The following is a 27,723-nucleotide window of genomic DNA, read 5'->3' as shown; positions in this document are numbered from 1 at the left end:
GGTTGATGCCGTGATTGGCTGTGCATTGCCGCAGTTCATCGTTGCTCGTTTCCTCTAAAAATAGTTCCTCTTTTCTCAAAAAACAATCATTTCATGTTATTCCACCTGTCCCTAATGCTTGCGTCACGTGTTTCTCACGTCCCGTGGACTAGTACAGCAACCATTCCACCTACCGCTCAGAGTTCATAAAACCACCGACCAATATCAACGGACCTCAATCTTGAACCACAAAACTAACCTCGCACTCACTAGCCTGTGGGAGTGGGGCCCACAATATTGTTCACGAAAGGGTGTTGTTCTGAGTACGTGTCAATATAATTTCCCTTATTAACTATAAAAGACGCTCTACGGCCAACGACAGCGTCGTCTTTTCGTCGGAAGACTTCGATCGATACGGAAGCAAGAAAAGAAGACTCCTCTCCTTCGCCTCTCCTTCTGTTCTTTCGATCCCCAATCCCTCGTTCTCGTCTGCTCCTTCTCCTCTCTCCCTCGAATTCGAATTCGAAGGCCAGACCATTCCCTCGATCGCTTTTCTCATGGCCACCATTGGCAACAACAACATCAATGCCAAGCTCGTGAGTCAACTCCCCGCTTCTCCATCTATCCCTTCTCAATCCTTGTTCTTTCCTTTGCGCTAAATTTCTCATCTTGGGTCTTTGATCCGTTTGATTTCAGGTACTGCTTGGAGATATGGGTGCCGGCAAGTCGAGTCTCGTTCTCCGATTCGTCAAGGGGCAATTCTTCGAATTCCAGGTCTTTTCTCATACTATTGCTGCTAGGGTTTCTGTTTCGATCGATAACGGTAGGGGTTTTTGGGATTAGGATTAGCGCTTTGTGGTAATTTGTTTTGGGTTGAGTGCAGGAGTCGACGATTGGGGCCGCGTTCTTCGCCCAGACGCTGGCGTTGAATGATGCCACGGTGAAGTTCGAGATTTGGGACACGGCAGGGCAGGAGAGGTATCATAGCTTGGCTCCCATGTACTACAGGGGTGCCGCTGCGGCCATCATCGTGTATGACATAACCAGCACCGTGAGATCACAGCCTTCCGATCTTAGTTTTGCTCTACCATTTTTAATTTCAAGATTTTTTTTTTCCTTTCATCGGTCTTGAATAAATCCTTGTTCCTGTTTACCAAAAATAAATCCTTGTTCCTCTCTGAGTTACTATGGATGAATCAGGAGTCTTTTGAGCGAGCTAAGAAGTGGGTGCAGGAGCTACAGAAACAAGGTTAATATTGTGCGAAGAAACTCTTTCCATGCTTCTCTCCTACCTTTTTTTCAGTAGAAACTTTGAAATAATATGTAAATTGGGTAAAGAAGAACCTTTAAAATGGTAGAGTTAAGATTGAATGAAGTTTGGATTTTTTTTAGACATATATTTGTTACTAGATTTGTATGCTAAGGTGGATATTTGATGCAGGTAATCCAAACATGGTGACAGCTCTAGCAGGCAATAAAGCTGATTTGGAAGATAAGAGGAGGGTAACAACTGAGGCAAGTCTACTGATTCCATTGACTTGATTTGTATGGTATTGTTGATGACATAATTTAAATAGATGAAAGAAACATTAATACTGTCTTCTATGGGGTTCATTGGTTTGATTTTCTTGGTAGCACAAAAATTATGTGATGCATTCCATTCATAACTACTCAATGTGGATTAGATTATCTTATCTTCAAGTGCATTATTTATTTGTTTGAAACAACAATGTATGATTCAGATAAGAAATTATTTTAGTGATACCTGACATTCTTGAAGGACATTTAATATAATGATCATAAGGCCATATTAATTATTGAATTCATTTCACATACACGTATGAATACTTTCGTTGCGCAGTAAATTAGGATCCAATTGCTGTATGTTTTATATCTTCTGTTTTGGTTGATTTTTTTGAGTTTCTACACTTATTTAGATTGGCAGACCCCATAAATGTAGTCATTGATCATTCCGAATCTATGATTTTAGAAAAATGTCATTGAATCATCATGTAGCATGACTTACCTGAAAGGACTTTCATTAAATCCATTGATAGTTTACATGTAGCTAGGTCGTGGACTTGAATTAGTTTCCCTCTTGGGCTTTTGTTATAAAGCTGGACCCTTTGTTTATTTTCTCCAATTGTCTTTTTACCTTTAATTTAATAGTCCCTTATTATAGAGTCCGAAACTGAATATATGACATTCATTAATTATCTATTTATTTATTTTCGTTTGCATAGAGGTGTATGATATGACCGAGCAACCTAAGCCATGTTATATCATCTATTGGTGAAGTGATCTGGAACATTTATTTAAGGTTTTTGAGGATCTTGTTATTGTAAGAGCAGCAAACATGGTGCACTGACCAAAACCTGAACCAGTTTTTTTGTGGAATTTGTCTCAGCCTTTTCCTGGGATATATATGTCTTTTTGGCATTATAAGTCATGTTGTACCACATGTTGGATGCCAGCATGCAAAACCTAATTTTTCAAGCAGGTGATGTCAAGGGCACCTTGTTAAACTGTTGCATGCTTGCACGTTCACTTAATGGCTGGGTGGATGAGTTTAGGCAAGCGTTTCATGTTTGTGCATTGGGTGCTTACGTGGATTGTTTACAAATTAAGTTAAATTCATAATTCATCAAAAGTATGGGAGAAACTTAGATTGCAGATTGATATTAAAAAAAAAATCAGAGATAGAAATATAAAAGACAATGAGGGAAACAATTAAATAAATGGGACAAATCAATAATAAAAAAGGACAGTCAATGAAATATAGATGATGCTTGGTTTTCAGGTTTTACTAAAACAGTTTTATGCACAAAACTGGAAATAAGTGAGTGGTATGAAACACTCATTTGGTTGCTTTTGATAGCATTTTGGAAAAGTTGACAGGTCATGAATCTCGAAATTTGAGTTTTATGAATAGCTGATTCCCCCTGTTCATCTGGGAAACCAGTTTTACATAAAATCCCATCAAATGATCATTTGATTTTATATGACTTACAGACAAAGAAGCAGCACAATAGGATAGCCTGTTATTCTATATGATCACTTTTTGCTAAGTTTTGAGTTGGTTGAAATGCTTTCATGAAAATACGTAAATATTTTTTACAAGTTGGATTAAGAGGGACATAAAACTTACGTGAAAGTTATTAACAGTTTGGGAATCTTATAATGATAAAGAGAAATTTGTGATTTTAAGTGAATATGGCTTTTCAGAGAGTATAAAAGATTTAGCAAGAAAGTCTAGCTAATAATTATTTTAAAGTTATTCAATCATATATTTTCAGTATTTTTCATATCTCTGATTTCTCTATTTATTCTCTGTGACACTGGTTGCTCATTATGCCTCAAAGAATACCCAGAAGAACAAAATATGAAGCACTATTACTTGTTGGAATGTTATATAGTATGACTTTTTCTGCAGGAATCTCTGTCCATACAATTAGTTATAGGTGGTTTCTTTGGTCTTTTAGCAGCTAACAACTGGACAGGTGGTTGCTTCCACACTTATGAATATGTATCACGTACATCATCTCCGATTCATTTGTTTATGTTCATTTTTTAGCCTTTTCCTGACATAACTGTTAGGCATATGCTTGGATATGACTCTAAGGTTACGTTTGGTAGTTGGTAATCTATCCAGATTGCTGGCAATCTATCTAGATTGCTGGCAATTTAAAAGGACCTCACCGGATTACTGCATTTGATATGTTTTTTGGATGGTAATATGGATTGTCAAGGCAATTCAGATTACCTTCCAAGGGAAGGGTGGTTATCCAGATTATCAAATATTTGATAATCTGGCATGAACTATTTGGACGAAACCGCCCTCCTTCGTCATCCTTCTCCCCTGTGGCCTCCTCAACTTCTTCCGCCGCTTCCTCCTCTTCCGGCATGCTGTCCACTCCCTCCTCTTCCTGCTCTCCCACCTACCCTCCTCCTCAGCTGCAGCCGACCGCATCCTCGCCCACGTCCTGTCCACCATCTCCCACGTCCCCATCGCCTCCCGCAAGTACTAGCTCGTTTTCTCCCTTGTCGATCGCCTCCTCGATGACAACATTTGCCTCGGTGCTACCACCAGCCTCGACGAGCTAATCGGGGTGGTCAGGTCCATGATAAGTTGGTTTGCGGCGGCGGCCGCCCTAGTGGAGGGGGATGTGGTGGGCTGGTCGGTGGAGAAGCTGGTGGCGGAGGCGCTATGGCTGGGGCAGAAAATGGTGGAGTGCGCGGCGGCGCCGGATGCGGTGGCCCGATAGGGGGAGGGTGGCGGAACTCGACCGCCTTGCTTTCTATGCCGAGCCCTCGCTTTAGGTGGCTATCGCTCGCGGCGATGGAGGTGGCCGTAGGGGCGCAGGGTGCGGATTCGCCGGGGGGCCAAGGGGCGGTGCGGGAGGGGGGGAGGTGCGGATGGCTCGGGGGCAGTGCCGGAGGCACAATGGGCAGGGTGCCATGGGGGGTAGGGTGCGCAGAGGAGTGTGGCGTGTGGGGGAAGGAGAGGGAATGGGGAAAAAATAAAAAAATAAAAATAAAAGTAATAAAAATAACAATAAGTATTAAAAAATAATAATTTTTTTTTCAGATTTTTTTATAATAATAATAATAATAATAGCCATTGAATCTTCTATTTTAAAAATAAATAATGGAGGCGGTTGCGGAGGGCGCGAGGTGCTGGTTTGCCGGGGGCCCAAGGGACAGTGTAGGGGTTGGCGCAGATGGTCGGGGGTGGTGTCGGAGACGCGACTATTGGAGGGCCGGCGGTGGAGCAGCCGGGGGTTGTGGCATGCGGGGGAAGAAGAAGGAAGGAAAAAAATAAAAATAAAAATAATAAAAATATAATATATTATTTGTTATATATATAATATAATATATAATATATTTTTGTTCTTTTATTCTGAAAAATTGAAAATTTTGTGCATGGGGTGTGATTTCTAATAAATTTGATTTAAGGGTATTTTGAAAATTCGATGTTATATTATCAGTAATCTAATTGTCATACCAAACATGTTAATCAAAATTTTCAGTAATTTTATTGCAACATTATCTGTGTGTACCAAATACGGTAATCAACATTACGGACAATCTATTCAGATTGCAGGTAATCCAGATTACCACTGCTTGGCAATGCACCAAACGCAACCTAAGATATTGTTAGGAGCCTATGCTTTGTCCTTACTGTTGGATTACTATGTTGGAATTTGCTTCATTTCATACTGCATAAATGAGATGTACTGAAATCTTGGTCTTCAAAATTTGATTCTTATTATATTTTGTTAATGTATGGGGTTTCAACAACTATGAGTCTGGCAGCAATATGTCTTTTTGATTCCTTACTATTTGCAGATAGTAAATTATGTCTGCACCTTGTAGAGATGATATATCAATATTCCATTAGTTCTTTTATTCGATGGCATTGGATTTTGTAGAGATGCATTCATAATTACTGTTACAGGAAGCACGGACATATGCTGAGGAGAATGGCCTCTTCTTTATGGAAACCTCTGCTAAAACTGCGATAAATGTGAATGACATATTCTATGAAATTGGTGAGTATTAATTCTCAATTTGCTACATTAGAGGATAAGGATTCTTATTTATAAATTTTACAAATATTTTTAAAACTAATGGAGATGCATTTTCCTTGGGTGATAACTGATTCTGGTATTGATTTTGTTGTGTCATATGTTTCTTCCTCTCAGCTATTTAGGTGATAGATTACCACTCTGTTACTTTCTTTTCGATGTTGCAGTAACTTGCAGGTTGCTCCTGTAGTTAGGCTTAATGTATGTCATTCTTTCCCAAATGAATATTGGGCATCACCACCACCAGGTGACAGATAACGGGTGGTGATGGCCAATGAATGGCTGAGGCTTGACATTCTATGCATTAGTTTCCAGTTAGGGAGCATGCATATACATAGTCATACCTTGAAAGGACTTTTAGAAGGGTGTTCTTGTTAGGCTTGAGCTTTCATCTGTGCTATGTTTGATATTGTTGGCATTCACATTAACTCTCATCATGATCATGTTATGGGTTTTAGTTAATGAGTTTGTTAACAAGAGTGCAACAATTTTAATGAATTGAGTGATTTCATTATGAGTTGAAGGAAGCTTTAACAGTGGCACCCATCAATGCTGCCTTTATCACCTTTTCATTATGCAGCTTATGCTAATCTAGCTTGTTTGTCTTTTCTATAAACACAAGATGATAAAATATGTGTTCATAATGCTGAACATAAAAATTCTCTCGTCTGAGGTTTGTAGGATGTTTATAGATCTGCATCAGTTACAATCTGGGAAGGCAACAAACACCGTATTTTTTCTTATTTTCTTAAAAAAAAAAAGACAAGATTATATTGAAAGCTAAAGTCTTGGTTGCTTTTTTTTTTTCCTCTTCTTTCCGGGGGTGGGGGTATTCACGAAGAGGGGGTTGGGGGGCGGGGGGGTGCTTATTGGCTTAATAAATCATGGACCTATTGTTTGGTCAGATTCTGCACCTTCAACTTTGTTCATTTTCCTATAAATTGCTAATTCTTTATTACTTTTTTTGGCTTCACACAGCAAGACGGTTACCCTGTGCTCAACCGGCTCAGAATCCAACAGGAATGGTTCTTACAGACAGACCTGCTGAGCGCTTGCAGATTTCATCATGCTGTGCTTAGGTATTGTCTTGCAAAGTTAACAGATTTCAGATAATTTCATAAGCAAAATTAAAGAAGATAAGATAGATGTGTGAGCATCTCTTTATCATGTCTAGGAACCAAAATATTTAATCATTGTTTGGGTGCCCAACTAACTAACCTGAACCTCCTTGCAAACTGAGAATCTTGAAGCAGAGAGGCAAAATGAGAGGACCGAGTGGAGGCACAATAACACCCTACCCAAATTTTCTTGAGATGGTGGAAAGTAACATGGAATCTTGGGTTGTTGGTTCTTGTCCTCTGTCTGGTTCCTATGATTTCTACTCATCTATCCTCCCTTTCTTTTCTCCTTCCTGCCTGTATAGGAGTTATGCTTGAATTTTTGAAAATTGCAACAAGACAGATTTCAAAATTATTCGACTCTTGTATGTCTTGACCACATTTTTCAACATAAGCAGGATATCTTGGTTGAAATGAGTGCGACTTAACTAGCACTGGATGATTCAGTTATCTTAAACATATTCAGCTGTCCCTTATCTGAACACTGTAAGCTATATAGGGATTCTTGAGTTTTTTTCTTTTTTATTGAGAAATATTGTTATTCTTGAGTTGATATGAAGTTTTTCATCTTTTGTGTTATTTCAACTTTGATGTAATCTGTAATTCTGCAGTGTTAAAGTTGAAAAACTTGGGGGCTTCTGGAAGTGCAACACAGTGAAGTCAATGAGTTGAAGATATAGAACCGTTCAGATTGTCCTGCCACCTGTATTTGGGGAGGCTGTCGTTCCTGTTTCATATTTCTCCTGTTTCTAAATCTTGTAAACAAAAAATATCATGTGACCTTCACCCAAGCTTCAGAGCAAGATGCGGTAGTTTCTTTGAACAAGCATTCTTTAACCTATGTTAGCTTTCTGTGATACGTGCTTGGAGAAATAAATGGATATGCTGGACCAATTTCATTTCAGCAGGATGCATTGGCGCTCGATAGCTCAACTAACATCTTTCAACCATAGTTTTGCGATCTACGAATGTATGGTCTATATGGCCCTCTACATTTGGCTGATTAGAAACAGCTTGATGTTTGAATCCAGACAGTGTATGGCGAGATTTATTTTGAAAAAAGCCTTGATTATGATAGTGGAGTTGATTGATGTGATGGTCAGGTCTCTGGAGATCTAGACTTTTCATTCTATTCATGCAGCAGTTTATCGAGTATTCATTATCTAGGAGCCTTCTTTCTCCGTCAGAAGGTTAATTTGATGGTAGTATTAGAGATAGGAATAATGAGGCAGATTTTGTGATCCGTGTATCTGATTCTAGGCTAATGGCAGCTAGGAGGAGTCATTTATTTGAGCTCACGATATCTGGGTAGGAATTGTGTTAGATCCTGGAGGTGGGTCAGTTCATTGTTGAGGGTGACTCTATCATAGTGATGACCTGGTATCATAGTGATGATTTGGTTACAGAGCCTCATTCGAGGAGTCACTCACCTTCTATTGCATGATGTCTCGATTTTATTAGGGGATGCACTGCATTAATTATTAGACATGTATTCCAAGAGGTGAATAGTGTAGTGGACTAGATGATAGCCTATATAGCTAAGCATGTAGAAGAATTTTTTTTGGATCAGATGGGGATCGTTTCTAAGTCATCTTGAGATTTTTTATTTTATGATTTTCTTAGTTATATTCATACAAAAATTATTTAAATGGACTGTCTTATAAATAAAGATATTTTTATCAAATATGGATTACCACCACTCAAAAATATATCAAATATAAATTTTTTTATAATATTTATTTTATCTTCTTTTTTTCAAAAAATAAATATAAAATATATTATTTATTATTTTTTAATTTTTTATATTAAATATAATAATATAATATAAAATTTATTTTTTCATACCAAATTCACCCAATTCAACTGGGCCTCTGCGGAAGCCGAGAGAATTTTACAAAAGCAGCATGCTGACAGCGCTGCTAAAATAAAATAAAAGTAACTCTTTTATCAAAATAATAATAATAATAATAAAAGTAACTCAAATTGCTGAGTGGCTTGGGAACCGTGCGGGATGTGCGGCTGCTTATGGAACTTGAAGGCTGCGTTCCTTTACCTGTAGGCAACCGAGGGAACTGGCGCAGGGAGTGGGTTTTTTATTATTTTCTTGCCATCTTCGTGTCCAGTTCGAAGATGAAATAACTGGTAACCTTCGTAAAATATGCCAGAGCAGTCACAAATCTGGATTTGTTTATTTTTACAACATAATGATATTTTTTGTTTTAACAAAAATAACGTATATTATCTATCATCCAGCTGAATTACGGATTAAATTACGAACAAAACGAAAGGAGATCGGATGAGCTGCACATAACTATATAAAATGTCAAGTGATTCCACCATAAACGAATATAACCATATAAATTATTTTTTGTGGACGTGTTACGTAGGTAAGGCAACTAAGACCATTGCAACTTGCAGGGAAGCTTCCCTTGCAAACATGAATATCACTGTCCACCAATAATCGTCCACCTACCAGCTGATGGTTGCCGGAGGAGAACCTGGCTTCCTTTTGCTTTTTTTTTTTTTTTTTTGACTAGAGAAGCACCCTGGTCTTTCTTTAAAATTAAAAAAAAAAAAAAAAAAAAAACTGAGAAAGCAGCCACGAAGTTTTCATCGCTGAGAGAGTATTGTTACGTCAGAGGTCGGAGAGGAGAGGAGAGGAGTCGCATAAAGAGGATAAGCAGGTGCACGAAAGTTGCAAGGAAGGGGGTTGGTGAGAAACTGATATCCCTCGCACGAAAGAAAGACGCACCTTCCTTCCTTGCCTGGCGACCGCTGGATCATCCACTGCACAGTTATCAAAGCACCTTAAAATACCGTCAATCATCGAGGTCAAGGTGTTTGGGATCTTTACATAAAGACTTAAAAAGGACCTATAGTGCCTCACAACCGGCAGATCTTACTGAGATCTGACCATAGAAATCGTAGATCGTCTGGTGGATGTCTTTCGGAGAGGCATTAGATTGGGATCTGATCGGAGAAGAAGAAGAAGATGTCGAAGAAGATGATCGGAGACAGTCCCATTGAGTACTTCTTTAAGAACAAGGGTCCTGCGAAGACACAGCCCTCTTCCTCTAGCGCCAATTCTGTTGGTGCAGAATTCCGCCGATACCGGATGAAGTTGGAGTCGAGGGGACCACGGCTGCCGCCGGAACCTGCAAGAGAAGTCTAAACCGGAGTTGGAGGTGCTCCGGCAAGACCCTCCGATACTTAAATCAGTACTCTACTTCAACAGAAATTGAGCACTCGAATGAGATTTTAGCAGAGTTTAGAGATAGTGCTTAGAGTTTCGAGGAGAACGTATCTGGGGGGTCTCTTTTATAGACGGGAGAGCGTAATCGATTGACAGCGACGTCCGTAACTGCCTGATAGTGGGCTGTTCGGGATCACGTAGAGTTTGTTACAGAGAATAGTGGTGTCCGTTGTCGTGACTTGTCGGAAAGTGGTGGGGCCACGTGGAGTTTGTTACAGAGAGTGGAATGGTGTCCATTGTCGCGACTTGACGGAGAGTTCAGACTGGACGGCTGAAGCTCGGTTGGGTTGTCTGGTGGAGCGGAATAGCTCTTTGTCTCAGTAATCTAAGAGAAGCTCGGATATTTCCGAGGTTGCTGGCGGGTTAACTATTGTTGGGTGTCTTAGGTGTTGATGTTGCAGATGGAAGTCATCTGCTGTAGAAGTCCGGACGAAAATTTTCTGTTGGAGAAATCCGACTGGAGTCCGATTGCTAGAGAAGTCTGTCTGGAATTTGTCTGATGTAGAAGATTGTCTGAAGACTGTCCGTTGGAGAGGTCCGGTTGCATGAGGAATCTGACAGAAGGTCGATTGATAGTAGAATTCGGAAGGTGCTATAGAAGGTTGACCGATAGAAGACTCCGAAAAGTGTTGTGGAAGTTCGTCCACTGGAGGAGTCTGGAGGACACTGTGGAAGATCGACCGCTGGAGGGATCCGGAGGAAATTTGTCCGTTGGAGGGGTCTGGTTGGCACTATTGAAGTCCGGTTGGCGCTGTTGAAGGTTGATGACTGGAGAGGTACAGAAAACACTGGAGACAGTCGGTCACTGTAGAAATCTGGTTGCTGGAGCCCGTCCGTTGTAGAAGTTCGTCTGTGTTGGGTGGAAAATCCTAACAGTCTGGAATCCATCCGCTGTAGAAGTTCGGACGGAGTCCGGTTCTTGTAGGAGTTCGGAAGGAGGCCGCTTACTGTAGAAACTCGGATGGAGATCGGTTGTCATGGAAACCCGGATGGAGACCGCTTATTGTAGAAGCTCGGACGAAGTTCACTTACCGTAGAGACTCGGATGAAGTCCGCTTGCAATAGAAGTTCGGACGGAATTCGATTACTGTAGAAGTTCGGATGAAATTGGGAAGGCGGTCGACCACTGTAGAAACTTGGATGGAGTCTGGTTACTATAGAAATCCTGCTGCTGGAGAAGTCCGGACATTGACGAAGTCCGGAAGAAGTTCGGAGTAAAGTCGATCGTGACAGGAGGAAGTCTGGAAGAGATTCGGAGAGTAGTCGATCACTGTAGAAAATCAGCTGATAGTGAAGCCCAGAGAGTATTTGGAGTAGTCTGATAGATGATTGAAGGAGCCTATTATTTGAGAAGTTTGGAGGACATGACAGGAGTTCATCCGTTGGAGGAATTTGGAGGACACTATGGGAGGTCGACTGCTGGAGGAGTCTGGATGGTACTGTGAAAGTTTGGACGGTCGGAAAAGTTCAGACAGATGCCGCACAAGATTGAAAATCAAAAGAATTCCGGAAGGATTGACCTCTTATGAATTTCGGCTCCATTGTAAATAAATATAACCATATAAATTATTTTTGTGGACGCGTTTGGTACGTAAGGTCACTAAGACCGTTGCAACTTGCAGGGAAGCTTCCCTTGCAAACATCAATATCGCTGTCCACCAATAATCGTCCACCTGCCACGTGATGGTTGCCGGAGGAGAACTGGCTTCCTTTTTTTGTTTTTTTTTTTTTTTTTGACTGGAGAAGCACCCTGGTCTTTCTTTAAAATAAAAAAATCGCAGGAAAGAAAGACGCACCTTCCTCCCTTGCCCGGCGACCGCTGGATCATCCACTGCACAGCTATCAAAGCACCTTAAAATACGGTCAATCATCGAGGTCAAGGTATTTGGGATCTTTACATATAGACTTAAAAGGATCTATAGTGTTTCACATGCTCTTCTCTGAGTGTTGAGAGATCCATCCTCCTCTGCCAGTCTCAAAAAATGGCCATGATCTTAAAAGCCTTTGTGGGAAAATTGCTTGACAAGCTTTCAGAATTTATCTGGGGAGAGATTTCCATGATGCGAGATGTGCAGGACGAGCTCAAGCAGTTTCAAAGAAGAATAGAGAGGCTAAGCGGATATCTTGAATCAGCAGAGCAGAAGAGGCATGAAGACCGGACTATCAATAACTGGGTGGTGGAGTTGAAAGATGTGATGTATGATGCGGAGGATATCATCGAGCGTTGTATGATCGAGGGCGGAATATTGTTGGAAAATCATCCCTCCACATTAGCGGTACGCGACACCTCATCTTCATTTTATTCCCCTGGCTTCCTCCAGTTCAAGCATGAAATTGGTAAAAAAATTAAAGAACTTAATGATAGGCTAAAAGAGATTAACAAGGATAGATCAAAATTGCCTGCACTAAAATACACCAGGCAAAGTGCTCAAGAGGGTAGAGTAAATACCCGTCAAACTTTTCCCAGTGTGATCAAGTCTGATATTGTAGGGGCAAAAATTGAAGAGGCTACCCAAAGTCTCGTGGAGTTATTAATTAAGGAAGATAATAAAAAATACCGAGTTTTGGGGATCGTTGGGATGGGTGGAATCGGCAAGACCACTCTTGCTTCTAACATATACAATAACAAAATAATAGAAGAGAACTTTCCTATACGAGTATGGGTGTGTATTTCTCAAGATTTTTCAGAAACAAAATTGCTAAAAGAGATAATTAGGGGTGCGGGTGGAAATTATGGGAAGGCTGAAACTAAGGCAGAGCTTGTAACCTGTCTTTCCTTCGTTCTTTCAAAAAGATTCTTTATTGTATTAGATGATGTATGGGAAAAAGATGTATGGGAGGATTTGCTTAGATATGCCGTTGAAAATGCAACATCTACCGGCAAGATTGTAATTACCACTCGAGATAGGAACGTGGCTGGAAGTATTGTAGCAGAGAGAGAAGGGATCCATCGTGTTGATAAAATGGATGACCACAGTGGTTGGAAATTGCTCTGCAAGATAGTCTTTGGAGATGATGATGAGGAGGAGGAGATCTCTAGCTTAAAAGAAATCGGGGTTCGAATTGTTGAAAAATGTGACGGCCTTCCTCTTGCTATCAAGGTCATCGCAGGAGTTTTAAGGTCGAAGGAGAGAAGCAACCTAGAATGGAACAAGGTTCTCCAAAGCGGAGTATGGTCTATGAGCCAACTTCAAGAACAACTGCCAAGAGCTCTATTTTTAAGCTATGAATATTTACCATCTGATCTCAAACAGTGTTTTCTTTATTGCTCGTTGTTTCCTGAGGATTATAGGATGGATCGCGATGAGCTTATTCGTTATTGGGTGGCTGAAGGATTTGTAAGAAGAACCCAGGGAGATACAATTATGGAAGATTTAGCAGAGGATTTCTGGAGGGAGTTAATCGGGAGGAACCTTTTACAGCGTGTTTTCTTTGCTGACTTGAGTGACCCAGCTGGCAATTGCTGCACGATGCATGATCTGCTACGTTCCCTTGCTCATTTTTTGATACGTGATGAGAGCATTTTTCTTGGTGATCACGAGCAATCACCTAACACAAATCCTTTGAGTAAACTCCGTCGTTTGTCGATGGTTAACACAGGGGAGAGACTAGAAGTTCCTGATGAAATAAAACAGCAAAAATGCCTAAGAAGTTTTCTTGTTTGGAATAGTTATGAGACAAAGATGGTCGAGAATGTACTTTTTAAAAAATTGAGGTTTCTGCGAGTCATGGACCTAAGCGGTACTCGACTTGAGAGCCTCCCAGACTCCGCAGGAGATCTTTTGCACCTGAGATATTTAAATGTTTCTAAGACGGAGATCAAGGAGTTGCCAGAGTCCATCGGATGCCTCGTAAACCTACAGATATTGAACTTGGCACATTGTAGATCCTTGCATACTCTCCCTAAGGCCATCACAAAATTGTGCAATCTAAGATGCCTTTGTCTTCAATGGACTCCATTAACTCATGTGCCAAAGGGAATAGGCAAATTAAAACATCTGAACCATCTTGAAGGATTTGTGATCGGCCATGATGATAGAAGAGATGACGAGGGGTGTGATTTGAAGGAGCTACAATCTCTGTCCCAGCTGAGATTCCTGAACATACAAAGTTTGGAGAGGGCACAACCAAGCGGAGCTTTGGTACTCGCAAACAACCACTCTCTGAGGACATTAATTTTGAATGGTAAACAAGCATCTATTTGTACGAGAGAAGCAATTGCAATCCAGAGAAATGACGAGGAAGAAGCAATTACAATCCAGAGAAATGACAAGATTTATAATGAGCTCTCTCCTCAATCCACCCACCTACAGGAACTTAAGATTTATGACTTTTTTGGTACTGGATTTCCCAGCTGGATGATGTCACCTTCCTTGGATGTCTCCTTTCCTAACCTGACGACAATAGTGCTCTCTCATTGTAAATCATGTCCGCAGCTTCCTCCATTGGGCCTGTTGCCCCACCTGAAATTCCTTTGCATTTCTGAAGCAGAAGCTATCAAAACCATCGGACCTGAATTTCTTGGCCCCCGTGCATCGTCAGCAGCGACTTCATTTCCCAAGCTTGAAGAGCTGATATTCGAAGACATGGAAAACTGGGAAGAATGGTCGTTTGGTATGGTGGAGGGGGTTGGTGAAGAAAGAAGAGGAGCCCCCAAGTTGCTGCCTCGTCTAACGAACTTGGAACTTTCATCATGCCCCAAGCTGAGAGCTCTCCCTCCACTAGGCCAACTGCCCCAACTGAAATCCCTTTGGATTACCGAAGCACGTGCAATCAATACCATCGGACCGGAATTTCTTGGACCCTGTGCATCGTCAGCAGCGACTTCATTTCCCAACCTTGAAGAGCTGCAATTTGTAAGGATGCCCAACTGGGAAGAATGGTCGTTTGGTATGGTGGAGGGGGTTGGTGAAGAAAGAAGAGGAGCCCTCAAGTTGCTGCCTCGTCTCAGCAAGTTGGAGCTTCAGTCGTGTCCCAAACTGAGAGCTCTTCCTCCACTAGGCCAACTGCCCCACCTGAAATCCCTTTCCATTTGTGGAGCAAAAGCTATCAAAACCATCGGACCTGAATTTCTTGGCCCCCGTGCATCGTCAGGAGCGACTTCATTTCCCAAGCTTGAAGAGCTGAGACTTTCAAACATGCATAATTGGGAAGAATGGTCGTTTGGTATGGTGGAGGGGGTTGGTGAAGAAAGAAGAGGAGCCCCCAAGTTGCTGCCTCGTCTCCGCAAGTTGGAGCTTCAGTGGTGTCCCAAGCTGAGAGCTCTTCCTCCACTAGGCCAACTGCCCCAACTGAAGTTGGAACTTTCATCATGCCCCAAGCTGAGAGCTCTCCCAGAAGGGAATTGAATATCTATGAAGCCGCCAACCTAAAAGAAATCAGCAACCTTCCCTCATTGAAATATCTAAGCAATTGTCCAAGGTTGGAGCACGTGAAGAATCTTGATAAGTTGCAATTGTAATATTATGTCGTCTCATATGGATATTATGTCGTCCCATATGGACATCCACCACTGATGCTGATGGTCAGACAGAGCGCCTCCCGCAGTGGTTATTGGAGCTATTCGGACGGCATTCTCTTCAAGAATTTGAACTAAGATGCAGCTTACCACTCCTTAAGACCTTCCTCAAGGACGGCCCCAACTGGCCCTTCATTCAGCCGATCCACCTGGTCTGGATCCAAGAAGAAGACTATTGGCATTCAAGTCGCAGGTCATCATATATTCGGTATACAAAGGATCCACCCACTTTCGAAGCCAACGTCGTGGAATCAGAAGAATCAGTGGACTGATAAAGCAAGGGTCCACATGCAAGCGTCCTCTTGTCATTGAGGTGATTTCTCCTTCCATCACATTTTGGTTTCCATTTTTGATTTCTCTAGCACCTTTAAATTTGGTTGTTATATCGCTAATCTTATAGTAATCTTCTCTTTACCCAGAGATACCAATGCTCCTGTTTCTTTCTCGAGGACAGAGGATATTTGGGTGCTCAGGATTTTCCCTATCTTTCGCTTGATGCTTTTTTCCCCTCCTTTCATGGTTTCGTTGTTTGATTTAAACCTTTCTGTTGGATTTTATTTTGCCCTCTGTAATTTTTATTTTCTGGAGTTCTGAAACATTTGTAATTTCCTTTTCCTGTTGTTTTGATGACATTATCGTTTGCTGGTGTGTAACTTCTAGAAATTTGTATGCAATAAATCAGCAGTCTTTCTCCCACCCTCTGTCTCTGATGTTTCTTTTTCCTTAATCTTGGAGGCCAACTTGAATTCCTTAATATTCCTGCAAATACAACTTATGATTGTTTTGTGATTGAAGATGGGTCAGATTTGAAAGAGCCTGCCAGCGTTGCAGCAGACGGAGATTTAAGTAATCAGATTACCTCATAGATGGTGTCAGAACCAATACTAGATTTCATGTATTAGATATTTTGCTAGGCCATTAACGGTGGTGGTTCATTGCATCAGATAGGCGAGGAAAGCATAGAGAAGTGATGCCATGGCACGATGCTGTTGATGGTGGATGGGAATGCGTTAGAAGCAAATACATGAGGAAGGATGGGCATACAAACCTTTGTGTTCATGCCCGTCCTTTGATTGTGTGCGAATAGATAAACAACCAAAAGCTTGAAGAAGATTTGGAAACAAGCTGACATTATGCACAGTTTTTGTGACCTCAATTATTTAAAAATCATGGAGAAAATTCCTACTCCGAAGAGGTCTTCCGTATTGCTTCGTGTTTTTAGAATTCCAGTCTTAAAATGACTACGTCTGAGCCTGCATGCCGTACCTTTGGTTGAACTCCTTGGAAAAGATATAAGAACCAAACATATTTACCTAACATGAAACATTGATTCATGAAATCGAAGGATTTGCAATTGCTTCTTCAGAGGGTAATAGTGCGCTATGCACTGAAAATATATTAAAATCGCAACAAGCAACATGAGCGCGAGGAGGAAAGAAAAACAAATGAGAGTACAAGAATTAGAGAGAGCCTCTATATAATCACTTGTATATTCTCTTATTCCTCTTTATTCTTTCTTTTGTAAAAGAAAGAACCAGTGAATAATATAAAATATGTGTTACATTGCATCTTGTTATTTTTCAGGCAAAGATTGTTATTGAAAGCCTAGTCATATTTATGAATTCTGTAAGCCTATAGATGAAACAGTCAAACCATAGGACATCAGGTGCATAATACTAATTTGGAATATTTATTTTGCAAAGGTTTTGAAGAGAGCAAGAAGCATGTTTTCATGTACCAAGATCTTAACATAATTGAAGAGGATTATATCATTGCTGATCAATACATCCCGTGCAGGAATTGTAACTTTATCTCGTTCTGTATGATCAAGCTCGTTAATTTAAACCATAATTTGCATGAATCAAGTTGGAAATATTAGGGATGTAAGACACATGTTTCCTTAGCTTGTGGAATGTGGATATTGAGTGGTCAACAGGATAGAAGCTTGCTTATGATTTTGATTTTGGAAATCATTAAGTGTAAGATTATGCAATTCAAGGCACTTGTATATAAGATTAATACGCTAATATCAATTTTTTTGATGAAAGTCATGAAAAGGATGGATTGTTCTGCCAAAACAGACCCTTACAGCCTTTATATTTTTTTTGATATTCTGGTTCCTTTTTATTGCTGAATGGAGCTAATTTCTTCTTGAGCATCTATTTAGGATTCCCACAAGATTCCTAGGAATATAGCTGAATAGGCAGTGGACCCTTTCTAATTTGCCATTGGCCGAGCTAGATGCTTATATGGCAAGCTGTGGTAACAATTATTTCAACAACTATCAGGTTTGAACAGTTGTAGTGTAATGAGGTGAGGGCCTGTTATGTGTGCAAACTATCTGATATGTTCCTTGGTTTTGTATATGTTAAATAAGTTTTTCTACATGTTTATAACATTGTCAAAAATAATGAATCCAGAAACTTTTCTTTGTCATCGGCCACCCTTTAAGAAATTCATGTCCAACTTCTTTAAGAAAACTCTAAGTTTTCTTGTAAGAAACTTCATAGTTGAACTTTTGGCATTGAGCTACATTCATTTTCCTGTGTATTTATGCTTGTGATAGTTATATTTTAAGCCAAATTTGTCAATATGCTTAGTTTGAGGTGCTGCATGTTGTCATTGACTAGTAAATTAATTATCTTGTGATTTTCGTCTATCTTTTAAAATTAGAAAACCATGTCTGGTTTCTGAAATTACAATTTAGGAATCATTCTGATACTCTTGCAATACGCCCTTGTGTGTATAGGCAAATTTGTTTTCTTGAATTCACACTTATGAGTTATTTTTTGTCTAAGCCACATCTCCCGTATTTCTAATTAGCTCATGCTATTTGTATTTCACATTTATGCTAAGCTATTAGGCTTTTAGATGGCTAATCTATTAGATTACCAAACATATTTTCTTCTTAGTATTTCATTATTTTCAGAGATTTTTTAAGAAATAATGATTAGTTTCTTATTTTTATTTCTAGCAATTTTAAGCGATATAATTTTACTGAAATAAGATGGATAATGATGATCTGGTGCCATGATCTAGCCTGAAATTAGCTAATTGCAACCTGGTGAATAAGTTTTACGGGTTCTTGTGGCTTCTGTTGCTTGTAGGTTTCAATGCAACTTCTGTGGTTGCTCTAAGATGTTATATTATCTATACTGACTTTGTATCAAAAATGGCAAGTTTATCAATCCTCAACTCCAGAACTGGGGTTCCACTTGACCTTTCACTTGTATTAGGTTTGCGGAGGAATGTATTCTTGAGTAAAAAAAAAAGATGATCTTGCATACTCTCTAATGCCTGTGAAGTTTGTTTTAGATTCTGTTCATGTAGTTGAGATGATCTTGCATACTCTTTAATGCTTGTGAAGTTTGTTTCAGATTCTGTTAATGTAGTTCTTTTATTTGTGTCGTCTCCAGGGTTTTCCCTCTGTTCTTGTTCTTCTGACTTGGCTCATACTGTTTTTTCTGTGTTCCTCGACTCTTTCTTCTTCCTGCTTTCCATTTTGTCTGTATCTTAATCCTTGTATGCTGATTTTATTTTTGGAAAATGCTGCATGCTCTAGCTAACGGCATTAGCTGCTGAAGTCGAGTTCTTGAAGAAGGACAAGGAAAACCTGAGGATTAATCTCCACAGAGCTGAAGAAGAGGTATGTACATTTGAACTCGTTTCTATTTCACCTCACCTTATTTCTGTTTCTATGAACTCTTACCCTGTTACGTTTTACACAAGGTCAAGGTACTGTTTGAAGAAAACAAAATTTTGGATGAAGAGAACAAGAGGTTGCTTAGGCTATTAAAGAAAGAACGAAATCACCATGGATCTGACAGCAAAAGCTCTGCCGGTACTTCTGCTAAAGTGAGATGAAAACACAACACTATTTTCTTTCAAGCTTTGACAAACCATCTGAATTATGAATTTTGTTTTTAATGAGTCATGCCAAACTACTACTGGTTCACATGGGAAATTGAGGATAAGAGAAATAAAGGAGAAGCACTTATGATCTTGTCATTGGTCATAGCAATGATAGACTGATGTTTCTTATTTTTTAATTCAATTTGTTCTCTTGTATCATGTCTTTATCAACTCCATTTTCTGCATAGGGAAAGCGTAAATCAGGCCCAAGTGACAGCAGTCCTAGAGGGCGGGTGATTGATTTCCATGTTGCAGATTCATCAAGAGAGCCATTATCACCTCTGCATCAGAACTCTCCTGACTCTAGAATGCATAAGAAGTAAAAGGGTATTTGTCCTCATTCTACAGATCTTGAACGGTTGCTGCTAGGAACCTGCCTACTAATTTTTTCTTAGCTATTAATCTGAACTTACAAGTTCTTAATGTGCACAGCATTGAATTAAACTTGGAAATCCGTTTCAAGTGATAGTTGTTGTTATGTTTTTCACCACCTACTTGACACTCAATTGCTGATAACAATGCTTTCTGGTTCGTATTCATCAATCAAAACGAATGCAAAGTTTCTTGAGAACACTGTTTTGGTTACTTTAGCCGGGTGAGCTCTCCTGATACTTCTGATCTGGTTTCTTGCCATCCAAATATATCTAAGAGTTGTAGAAGTGGTTCTTTAAGTGCTCGTACCATGTTGGTACTAGTTTAGTTGGAACAAGATGATTGAAGGAATGGAGCAGCGGAAATCAGTAGTCTGCAACATGCTTTAAGAAAATGAAACGTTATTGTGATCATGCTCTGACTATAGAGGACAATGAACTTGAAGCAGGACGCTGTTTACCCTAATGTGTGTATTATTACAAAGGATTTTTTGCAGATTAGTCCATGATATCTTTCATATGCAATATAAGTTTTCTTTTCATATCTGTATAAAAATTCTTGTAAAGTTGTCCGTTTGTACAAATTTATCTTGCTAGTTTTCGTTGATTGAACTCTGGTTAATGTTAAGTTGGACTGTAGAAGAATAAAAATGTCCTTTATGAGGCCCTGGGTTCAGCCTCTTGTGGGCCGGGTGAGTTGAATCGGCTTGATAGATTTTTGCGCTGAGGGCTGGGCTTAGGCCTGAATATTTTTGGATAGTCCGGGCTTGAGCTCAAACAGAGTGCAGGCTTGGGCTCAACTTGAACTGGATTGGGCTGCCCGAATTATCCATTTTGAGCTAACAACCGGCTTGGCTCGAACACAATTGAAGTTTAATATTTCATACTGTTGCTCTACAAGTGAAAAATTGGGCTCTTCTATAACACAAATAAAGGATGTACGATACATCATTCTTAGTTAAACTCATTCTAGTTTGTCCTTTACTTATTATTGTCTAAATAATAGCATACAAAAACCAAATGGATGAAAGTCCAAATTCAGACTCATTCCGGGCCTTGTTCGGGCCTGGGCCTGGGCCAAGCCAATGACATACCCAAACCTGGACTGACAAATAAATGGACTCTATGTTTAAGTCAAAGCCAATCTAAACCTTTTCAAGCCTAATCTGTAGCCTGATCTGAAGTTGGCTCGGGATGGGCATCGGACTGGTCCGAGCCTATTTCCAACACTACTTCGAGTTTACTTCATCCTTTTCTTGGTCAGGACTTGGTTTTGAGAGCTAGACGTAAAAATGTCCAGAGCATATGAATTTATCATTGAGAAGATAAACAAAATTGTTATCACATGGTTAACTTTGAAGATGTATAAATAGGACTGGAATTGGGTTGGATATAGTTTAACCATATGTGTGTCCAATATCCAGTTCGGATTGAATTTTGATAGAAATTAAGGTACCCGATCTGAATACCGACTTAACAATTATACCGGACTAGACACGAATTCAAATTTTAAGAATTTTTTTAAAATCGGATCTGAATAGCCGTTATAGAACCATGGACCTTCCATTCATGCCAAGCAATACCGTACGCTAGGAGAGCAGTCACTCGTGCTCGTAAACGGTGGTTTATTAATGTTATTGAATTCTTATTCACATCATTAAATATTTTTATTTGATGCACGTTGTGGCTGATTTAAGTCTGATGCATTTCCTTTTTTTTCCACTTTTTTGCTTTCTTCTAATGCTTTTAAAACAAATGAAGATTTTGTTTCAATTGGTTGCTTGGAAACAAGATGTCACCGACGAGAAGGAATCTGCAGTGTTTTACTCCCTCCCCTTCTCCCCACGTACAACAAAAATAGCCAAATCAAACTTCCACTTAATTGCATCCATGTTTACAAAGAACCATCTAATCCGTGAAGGACCCCTTACCAAACAACATATGCGGTGTTTTGCATGATCTTGAGACACTAGTTGTCCCATGCCAGATATTGGAGAATCAGGCTGCTCCAAGCGAGGTACCTTGGCTAATCTCGGTATGCCTCCTTTGCTGCGCACCAGAAGCATTCTCTGAAAGCGCAAATACTTACAAACATGGTTTTTGAAATCGTTCCGAATGGACTGATTTAGAGCGTATCAAATCGTATCATTAAAAAATCAAAATAATTTTGATGGAAAAAATGGCACATGTCGGTGTCGAAAAAAAAAAAAAAAGAAAAACAGAGAGAGAGAGAGAGAGGAGGAGAAAGAGAGAGAAGATGCCGCTAGAGGCCAGCGGTAGTCTACTACGGCAATCCGAGGGCCATTTTCACTCGATTCATCTGATAGGACTGTTAAACAAGAGAGAAAGAAAGAGAGGGAGGGAGGAGAGGAAGTGACTCACCAGAGAAAGGATGGGATGGCAGAGGGACTGTCGAAGGTTTTCGGGCAGTCGTCGTGGCTAGCAAGCTGTGAAAATCGTGCGGATGGCATAGCGGTTGTGGAACAAGGACTGTCGTCCCTGTTCACATATCGAGCTTTTTTAAAAATAGAGATGAAGAGTGAAGCCAGCAAATTATTTGTCAGTTTCATTGTTTAAAAGATTTTTTAAAAGAAATTAAAATCAATGAAGTCGACAATCGAATTGTCCGTTTTATTTTTTTGATTTAAAAAAAAATAAAAATAATAAAGCCGGCAAATCATTTACTGACTTCATTTAAATTTCAGATTTTAAAAAAAAAATTATGAAATAGAGGTATCGCTTTGTTTCATGTCCGTAGTACTGCGCATGTAGACTACACCATCAGGTAGCCAATCAAAGGCCATCCAATGACTCCTTCGACTCCTCCTTTCTTCCTTTCCCTGCCTCTCTATTTCTTTCTTTTCCTTCTTTTGATTCGGATTTTTTTTTTTTGTTTTAGTTGGCATCAATCCGATATGATATAAAATCATATCGTATCATTAACTGGCTGATGATGCCACCGACACCAGCACTGCAAACCTTACTTACAAGCCTATACATCATTAGCGTGGACATGGCATCTGCACGCTAAACCTTTTCAAGATGCACTCTCTTTCTTTCCTGTCGGCCGAAGGACTAGGCTAGCTGGGTGTTGCATGATGGTGTTGCCCATACAAGATTAGATTAGTATTTTAAATCTGGTAATCATGACTAATAAGTCATGTCATAGTGAGTGGATCAACAACTATTTTAAATCCATAACTTTCACCGAAGAAGATGCTCAGAAAGTTCAATTTCTTCATAACGACGCGGTCGTAGTTTCCTTGAATATAGCTAACTACGACGTCCGCCGCATCCTTGTCGACAATGAAAGTTCGGCCGACATTTTGTTCTACGACGCCTTCTCAAAAATGTCCATCTTTGACGGCCATTTGGGACTGATTAGCTCCCCTCTGGTAGGGTTTACCGGCGATGCTGTCCCGATGGAGGGAGTGATAACTTTGACTGTAGCTGCGGATCGATATCCAAGACAATCCAGGGCTCTGGTGAATTTCTTGGTGGTGAAGACGCCGTCAGCCTACAACGCAATCCATGGCCGACCTGGCCTCAACGCTCTCCGGGCCGTCGTGTCAACCTACCATTTGAAATTGAAATTCCCTACCAACCAGGGGGTCGGAGAAGTCAGGGGAGACCAAGCCCTGGCCAGACACTGCTACAACATAGCCTTGCAAAGAAGTGACCAATCCGACCTCTGTCCAGTTGATGGGCTGGACGCCCGCGACGACCTCGCTGAGGAGAGGGGCAGCCCAATCGAAAATCTAGTTTCGATCCCTTTGAACGACGGGAATGCGGAGCATGTGGTGAAGATCGGCTCCAACCTGGGGGAAGAGGTGCGGGCGCATCTCGTCGATTTTCTACGAAAGAATACGGAGTTTTCGCTTGGGTTCCAGCAGACATGCCGGGGATTGACGCGGAAGTCATAGAGCACCGTCTGGCCGTCGATCCAAAGCATCGACCGACGAAAGAAAAAATCCGAGGTCATGTACCGGAGAGACAGATAGCGATAGCCGAGGAAGTGGACAAACTCCTGAAAGCCGGATTCATTAGAGAAGTCAACTATCCTGACTGGATTTCCAACGTCGTCCTAGTCAAAAAGGCAAACGGCAAGTGGAGGATGTGTATAGACTTCAAAAAGCTGAATAAAGCCTGCCCAAAGGACAGCTACCCTCTGCCCAGAATTGATCAACTGGTGGACGCGACCTCGGGCCATGAGCTTCTCATCTTTATGGATGCATTCTCCGGCTATAACCAAATCAGGATGGCACCGGAAGATGAAGAAAAGACTGTTTTTTCATTACTAACCGTGGCCTTTACTGTTACAGGGTCATGCCTTTTGGCCTCAAAAATGCTGGTGCGACCTATCAGCGGCTAGTGAACAAAATCTTCAAGGAGCAGATCGGCTGCAACATGGAGGTCTACGTGGACGACATGCTCGTGAAAAGCAAATCTTCCATGAACCACGTCGCTGACCTCGAGAAGACCTTCGGCGCCCTCCGAAAATATAAGATGAAGTTGAACCCGACTAAATGTGCTTTCGGAGTGACCTCGGGGAAGTTCCTGGGCTTCATGATGTCGGGGCGCGGGATTGAAGCCAATCTAGAGAAAATTCACGCCATCCAGGAGATGGCCGCTCCAAAGTCAATAAAAGAGGTTCAACGCCTTACAGGGAGGGTAGCAGCCCTGAATCGCTTCGTCGCGAGGTCGGCCGAACGGTGCTTACCCTTCTTCCAAACCCTCAAGCGGCCGAAGAACTTCTGTTGGACCCCTGAGTGCCAACAGGCATTCGAAGAGCTAGGAAGCTACCTCGGCTCACCTCCGTTGTTGGCGAAGCTCGAGCCTGGAGAGAAGCTATTTTTGTACCTAGTGGTCTCCCCTATGGCTCTCGCAGCAGTCCTTGTTAAGGAAGAGGCGAAAATTCAACGGCCGATCTACTACGTCAGTCGCGCGTTGAGAGACGCCGAAACCAGGTATACTAAATTAGAGAAACTAACTTACGCCCTGTTGATTGCAGTCCGGAGGCTCCGACCCTACTTCCAAGGGCACACCGTAACGCTACTCACCGACCAGCCGATCAAGGCTATTCTGCATCGGGCAGACGCCTCCAGGAGGATGGCGAAATGGACGATCGAGCTCACCGAATTCGACATCAACTATCGACCCAGACCGACGGTAAAAGCCCAGATATTGGCAGATTTTATAGTAGAGTGCACAATCTCGGAGGAGGCCGAACCGAAACAGGATGAAATGGATGACCTTGAGCCCCGATCGAACTCCCCTGAAGAAGAAGCCGACCTCCCTGGTTGCTTTTGGGCCCTCTACGTGGACGGGTCTTCCAACATGTCGGGCGCAGGTGCGGGCCTGATCTTGATCAGTCCAGAGAGAATCGTCGTGGAGTACACTCTGCGCTTCAAGTTCTCCGCAATAAACAATGGAGCTGAATATGAAGCTCTGATCGCAGGGTTAAGGATCGTTAAAGAATTGAGAGTAGATCGGCTCCAAGTCCACAGCGATTCTCAATTGGTAGTGGGACAAGTCAACGAAAACTACGAAGCGCGGGAGGACAGCATGGCTAAGTATCTTGAAAGGGTAAAGGAGCTCGTCCCCGCCTTTAGTAGCTTCCACATCAGGCAGATTCCAAGAATGGAAAATACCAGGGCCGATCTTCTCTCCAAGCTAGCTACAATGGCTCCAGCTGAATTGCCCAAGGGTGTTCTTTTTGAAGTTCTGAAGTGCCCAAGTACGGAGGAATCGTGGCCCGTGATGGAAATTGATCATGAGCCCAGTTGGATCAACCCACTGGTGGCATATCTTAGGGATGGGGTTCTCCCTCATGATGCAAAAGAAGACCGAAAGCTCAAAAATCAAGCCTCCCGGTACATCCTCTATGAGGATAAGCTGTACAAGAGATCATACTCTTTGCCCCTCTTAAAATGTCTCCGACCTTCGGAAGCCGACTATGCCTTGTGGGAGGTGCATGAAGGAATCTGCGGAAGTCATTTGGGGGCTAGATCCTTATCCCACAAGTTGCTCCGTCAAGGATATTACTGGCCGACTATGCATCGTGACTCAATCGAGTACGTCAGAAAGTACGACCGATGTCAGAAATATGCCAACATCCAGAGACAGCCCGCCATCGAGCTTACCCCCTTGAGTGCCCCATGGCCGTTTGCGCAATGGGGGATGGATATCCTTGGACCCTTTCCCGTGGCATCGGGGCAGAGGAAGTTCATCCTGATAGCGATTGACTATTTCACCAAGTGGGTCGAAGCCGAACCGCAGGCGAAAATCACAAAAGCTAAAGTGCAAGACTTCGTCTGGAAGTCAATCATTTGCAGGTTCGACCTGTCGAGAATCCTAATTACTGATAATGGACGATAATTCGTGGGAGCGAGATTCACCGAATTTTGTGAGGACCTAAACATCTCCCACAACTTCACATCAGTAGCCCATCCTCAGGCGAACGGCGAAGCTGAAGTGACTAACAGAACCCTGCTGCAGGGGATCAAGATAAGGCTCGAAAAGGCGAAGAAAACTTGGGCAGATGAACTTTATCATGTGCTGTGGGCATACCGAACTACCCAAAGACTGTCCATGAGGGAGACCTCCTTCGCTCTAACCTTCGAAACGGAGGCTGTTATCCCAATTGAGCTTAAACTCCCGTCGGCACGAGTCGTGGCATTCAACGAACATCACAATTCGTAATGTCTTAAAGCCAACCTCGACTTACTGGAAGAAAGGTGGGAGGCAGCTCAAGTTCAGATGGCAGCCTACAGACAGAAAGTCGCCCGCTATTATAATTTTTGGTTCAAGAATAAATCATGGGGGGGTATTCATGAAGAGGGGGTTGGGGGGGGTGCTTATTGGCTTAATAAATCATGGACCTATTGTTTGGTCAGATTCTGCACCTTCAACTTTGTTCATTTTCCTATAAATTGCTAATTCTTTATTACTTCTTTTGGCTTCACACAGCAAGACGGTTGCCCTGTGCTCAGCCGACTCAGAATCCAACAGGCATGGTTCTTACAGACAGACCTGCTGAGTGCTTGCAGACTTCATCATGCTGTGCTTAGGTATTGTCTTGCAAGGTTAACAGATTTCAGATAATTTCATAAGCAAAATTAAAGAAGATAAGATAGATGTGTGAGCATCTCTTTATCATGTCTAGGAACCAAAAGATTTAGTCATTGTTTGGGTGCCCAACTAACTAACCTGAACCTCGCAAACTGAGAATCTTGAAGCAGAGAGGCAAAATGAGAGGACCGAGTGGAGGCACAATAACACCCTACCCAAATTTTCTTGAGATGGTGGAAAGTAACCTGGAATCTTGGGTTGTTGGTTCTTATCCTCTGTCTGGTTCCTATGATTTCTACTCATCTATCCTCCCTTTCTTTTCTCCTTCCTGCCTGTACAGGAGTTATGCTTGAATTTTTGAAAATTGCAACAAGACAGATTTCAAAATTATTCGACTCTTGTATGTCTTGACCACAGTTTTCAATGTAACCAGGCTATCTTGGTTGAAATGAGTGCGACTTAACTAGCACTGGATGATTCAATTACCTTAAACATATTCAGCTGTCCCTTACCTGAATACTGTAAGCTATATAGGGATTCTTGAGTTTTTTTCCTTTTTATTGAGAAATATTGTTATTCTTGAGTTGATATGAAGTTTTTCATCTTTTGTGTTATTTCAACTTTGATGTAATCTGTAATTCTGCAGTGTTAAAGTTGAAAAACTTGGGGGCTTCTGGAAGTGCAACACAGTGAAGTCAACGAGTTGAAGATATAGAACCGTTCAGATTGTCCTGCCACCTGCATTTGGGGAGGCTGTCGTTCCTGTTTCATATTTCTCCTATTTCTAAATCTTGTAAACAAAAAATAACATGTGAGCTTCACCCAAGTTTCAGAGCAAGATGCGGTAGTTTCTTTGAACAAGCATTCTTTAACCTATGTTAGCTTTCTGTGATACGTGCTTGGAGAAATAAGT

General features: G+C 41.3%; 2 protein-coding genes across 9 annotated transcripts; both read left to right on the top strand.

Annotated features, from left to right (window-relative positions):
• The first annotated feature begins 347 nt into the window (after positions 1-347).
• LOC105055289 (ras-related protein RHN1) lies at positions 348-27,671 on the top strand. 7 transcript variants are annotated; one of them, XM_073246776.1, is made up of 8 exons: positions 348-575; positions 676-753; positions 863-1,030; positions 1,180-1,228; positions 1,421-1,494; positions 5,438-5,531; positions 26,709-26,809; positions 27,457-27,671. In XM_073246776.1, exons 1-7 carry the CDS (start codon positions 537-539, stop codon positions 26,807-26,809), a joined length of 603 nt encoding a protein of 200 aa, XP_073102877.1. In that variant the 5' UTR covers positions 348-536; the 3' UTR covers positions 27,457-27,671. The 7 variants fall into 7 exon arrangements, with proteins under 7 accessions (XP_073102877.1, XP_073102878.1, XP_073102876.1 ...); XM_073246777.1 differs by having other exon boundaries at positions 1,421-1,498; positions 5,442-5,531; XM_073246775.1 differs by lacking the exons at positions 26,709-26,809; positions 27,457-27,671 and adding exons at positions 6,546-6,646; positions 7,297-7,589 and having other exon boundaries at positions 1,421-1,498; positions 5,442-5,531.
• Positions 11,746-19,239, top strand: LOC140852877 (putative disease resistance protein RGA3). 2 transcript variants are annotated; one of them, XM_073246704.1, is made up of 3 exons: positions 11,746-15,769; positions 19,019-19,102; positions 19,186-19,239. In XM_073246704.1, the coding sequence occupies exon 1, from the start codon at positions 11,921-11,923 to the stop codon at positions 15,284-15,286; it is 3,366 nt and encodes a 1,121-aa protein (XP_073102805.1). In that variant the 5' UTR covers positions 11,746-11,920; the 3' UTR covers positions 15,287-15,769; positions 19,019-19,102; positions 19,186-19,239. The 2 variants fall into 2 exon arrangements, with proteins under 2 accessions (XP_073102805.1, XP_073102804.1); XM_073246703.1 differs by lacking the exons at positions 19,019-19,102; positions 19,186-19,239 and adding an exon at positions 15,876-16,152.
• Positions 27,672-27,723: the final 52 nt, after the last annotated feature.

This window comes from Elaeis guineensis, chromosome 12 (genome assembly GCF_000442705.2).
Source record: "Elaeis guineensis isolate ETL-2024a chromosome 12, EG11, whole genome shotgun sequence".
NCBI lineage: Eukaryota > Viridiplantae > Streptophyta > Magnoliopsida > Arecales > Arecaceae > Elaeis > Elaeis guineensis.
This window is presented reverse-complemented; position numbering and strand designations above follow the sequence as displayed.

Bases quoted from the DNA above. Each gene is read 5' to 3' on its own strand.
- LOC105055289 (XM_073246776.1), top strand. From the start codon at position 537: ATGGCCACCATTGGCAACAACAACATCAATGCCAAGCTC. The intron at 754-862 runs GTCTTTTCTCAT...GGTTGAGTGCAG, and splicing joins GGCAATTCTTCGAATTCCAG to GAGTCGACGATTGGGGCCGC. The intron at 5,532-26,708 runs GTGAGTATTAAT...GGCTTCACACAG, and splicing joins TGACATATTCTATGAAATTG to CAAGACGGTTGCCCTGTGCT.
- LOC140852877 (XM_073246704.1), top strand. From the start codon at position 11,921: ATGGCCATGATCTTAAAAGCCTTTGTGGGAAAATTGCTTGACAAGCTT.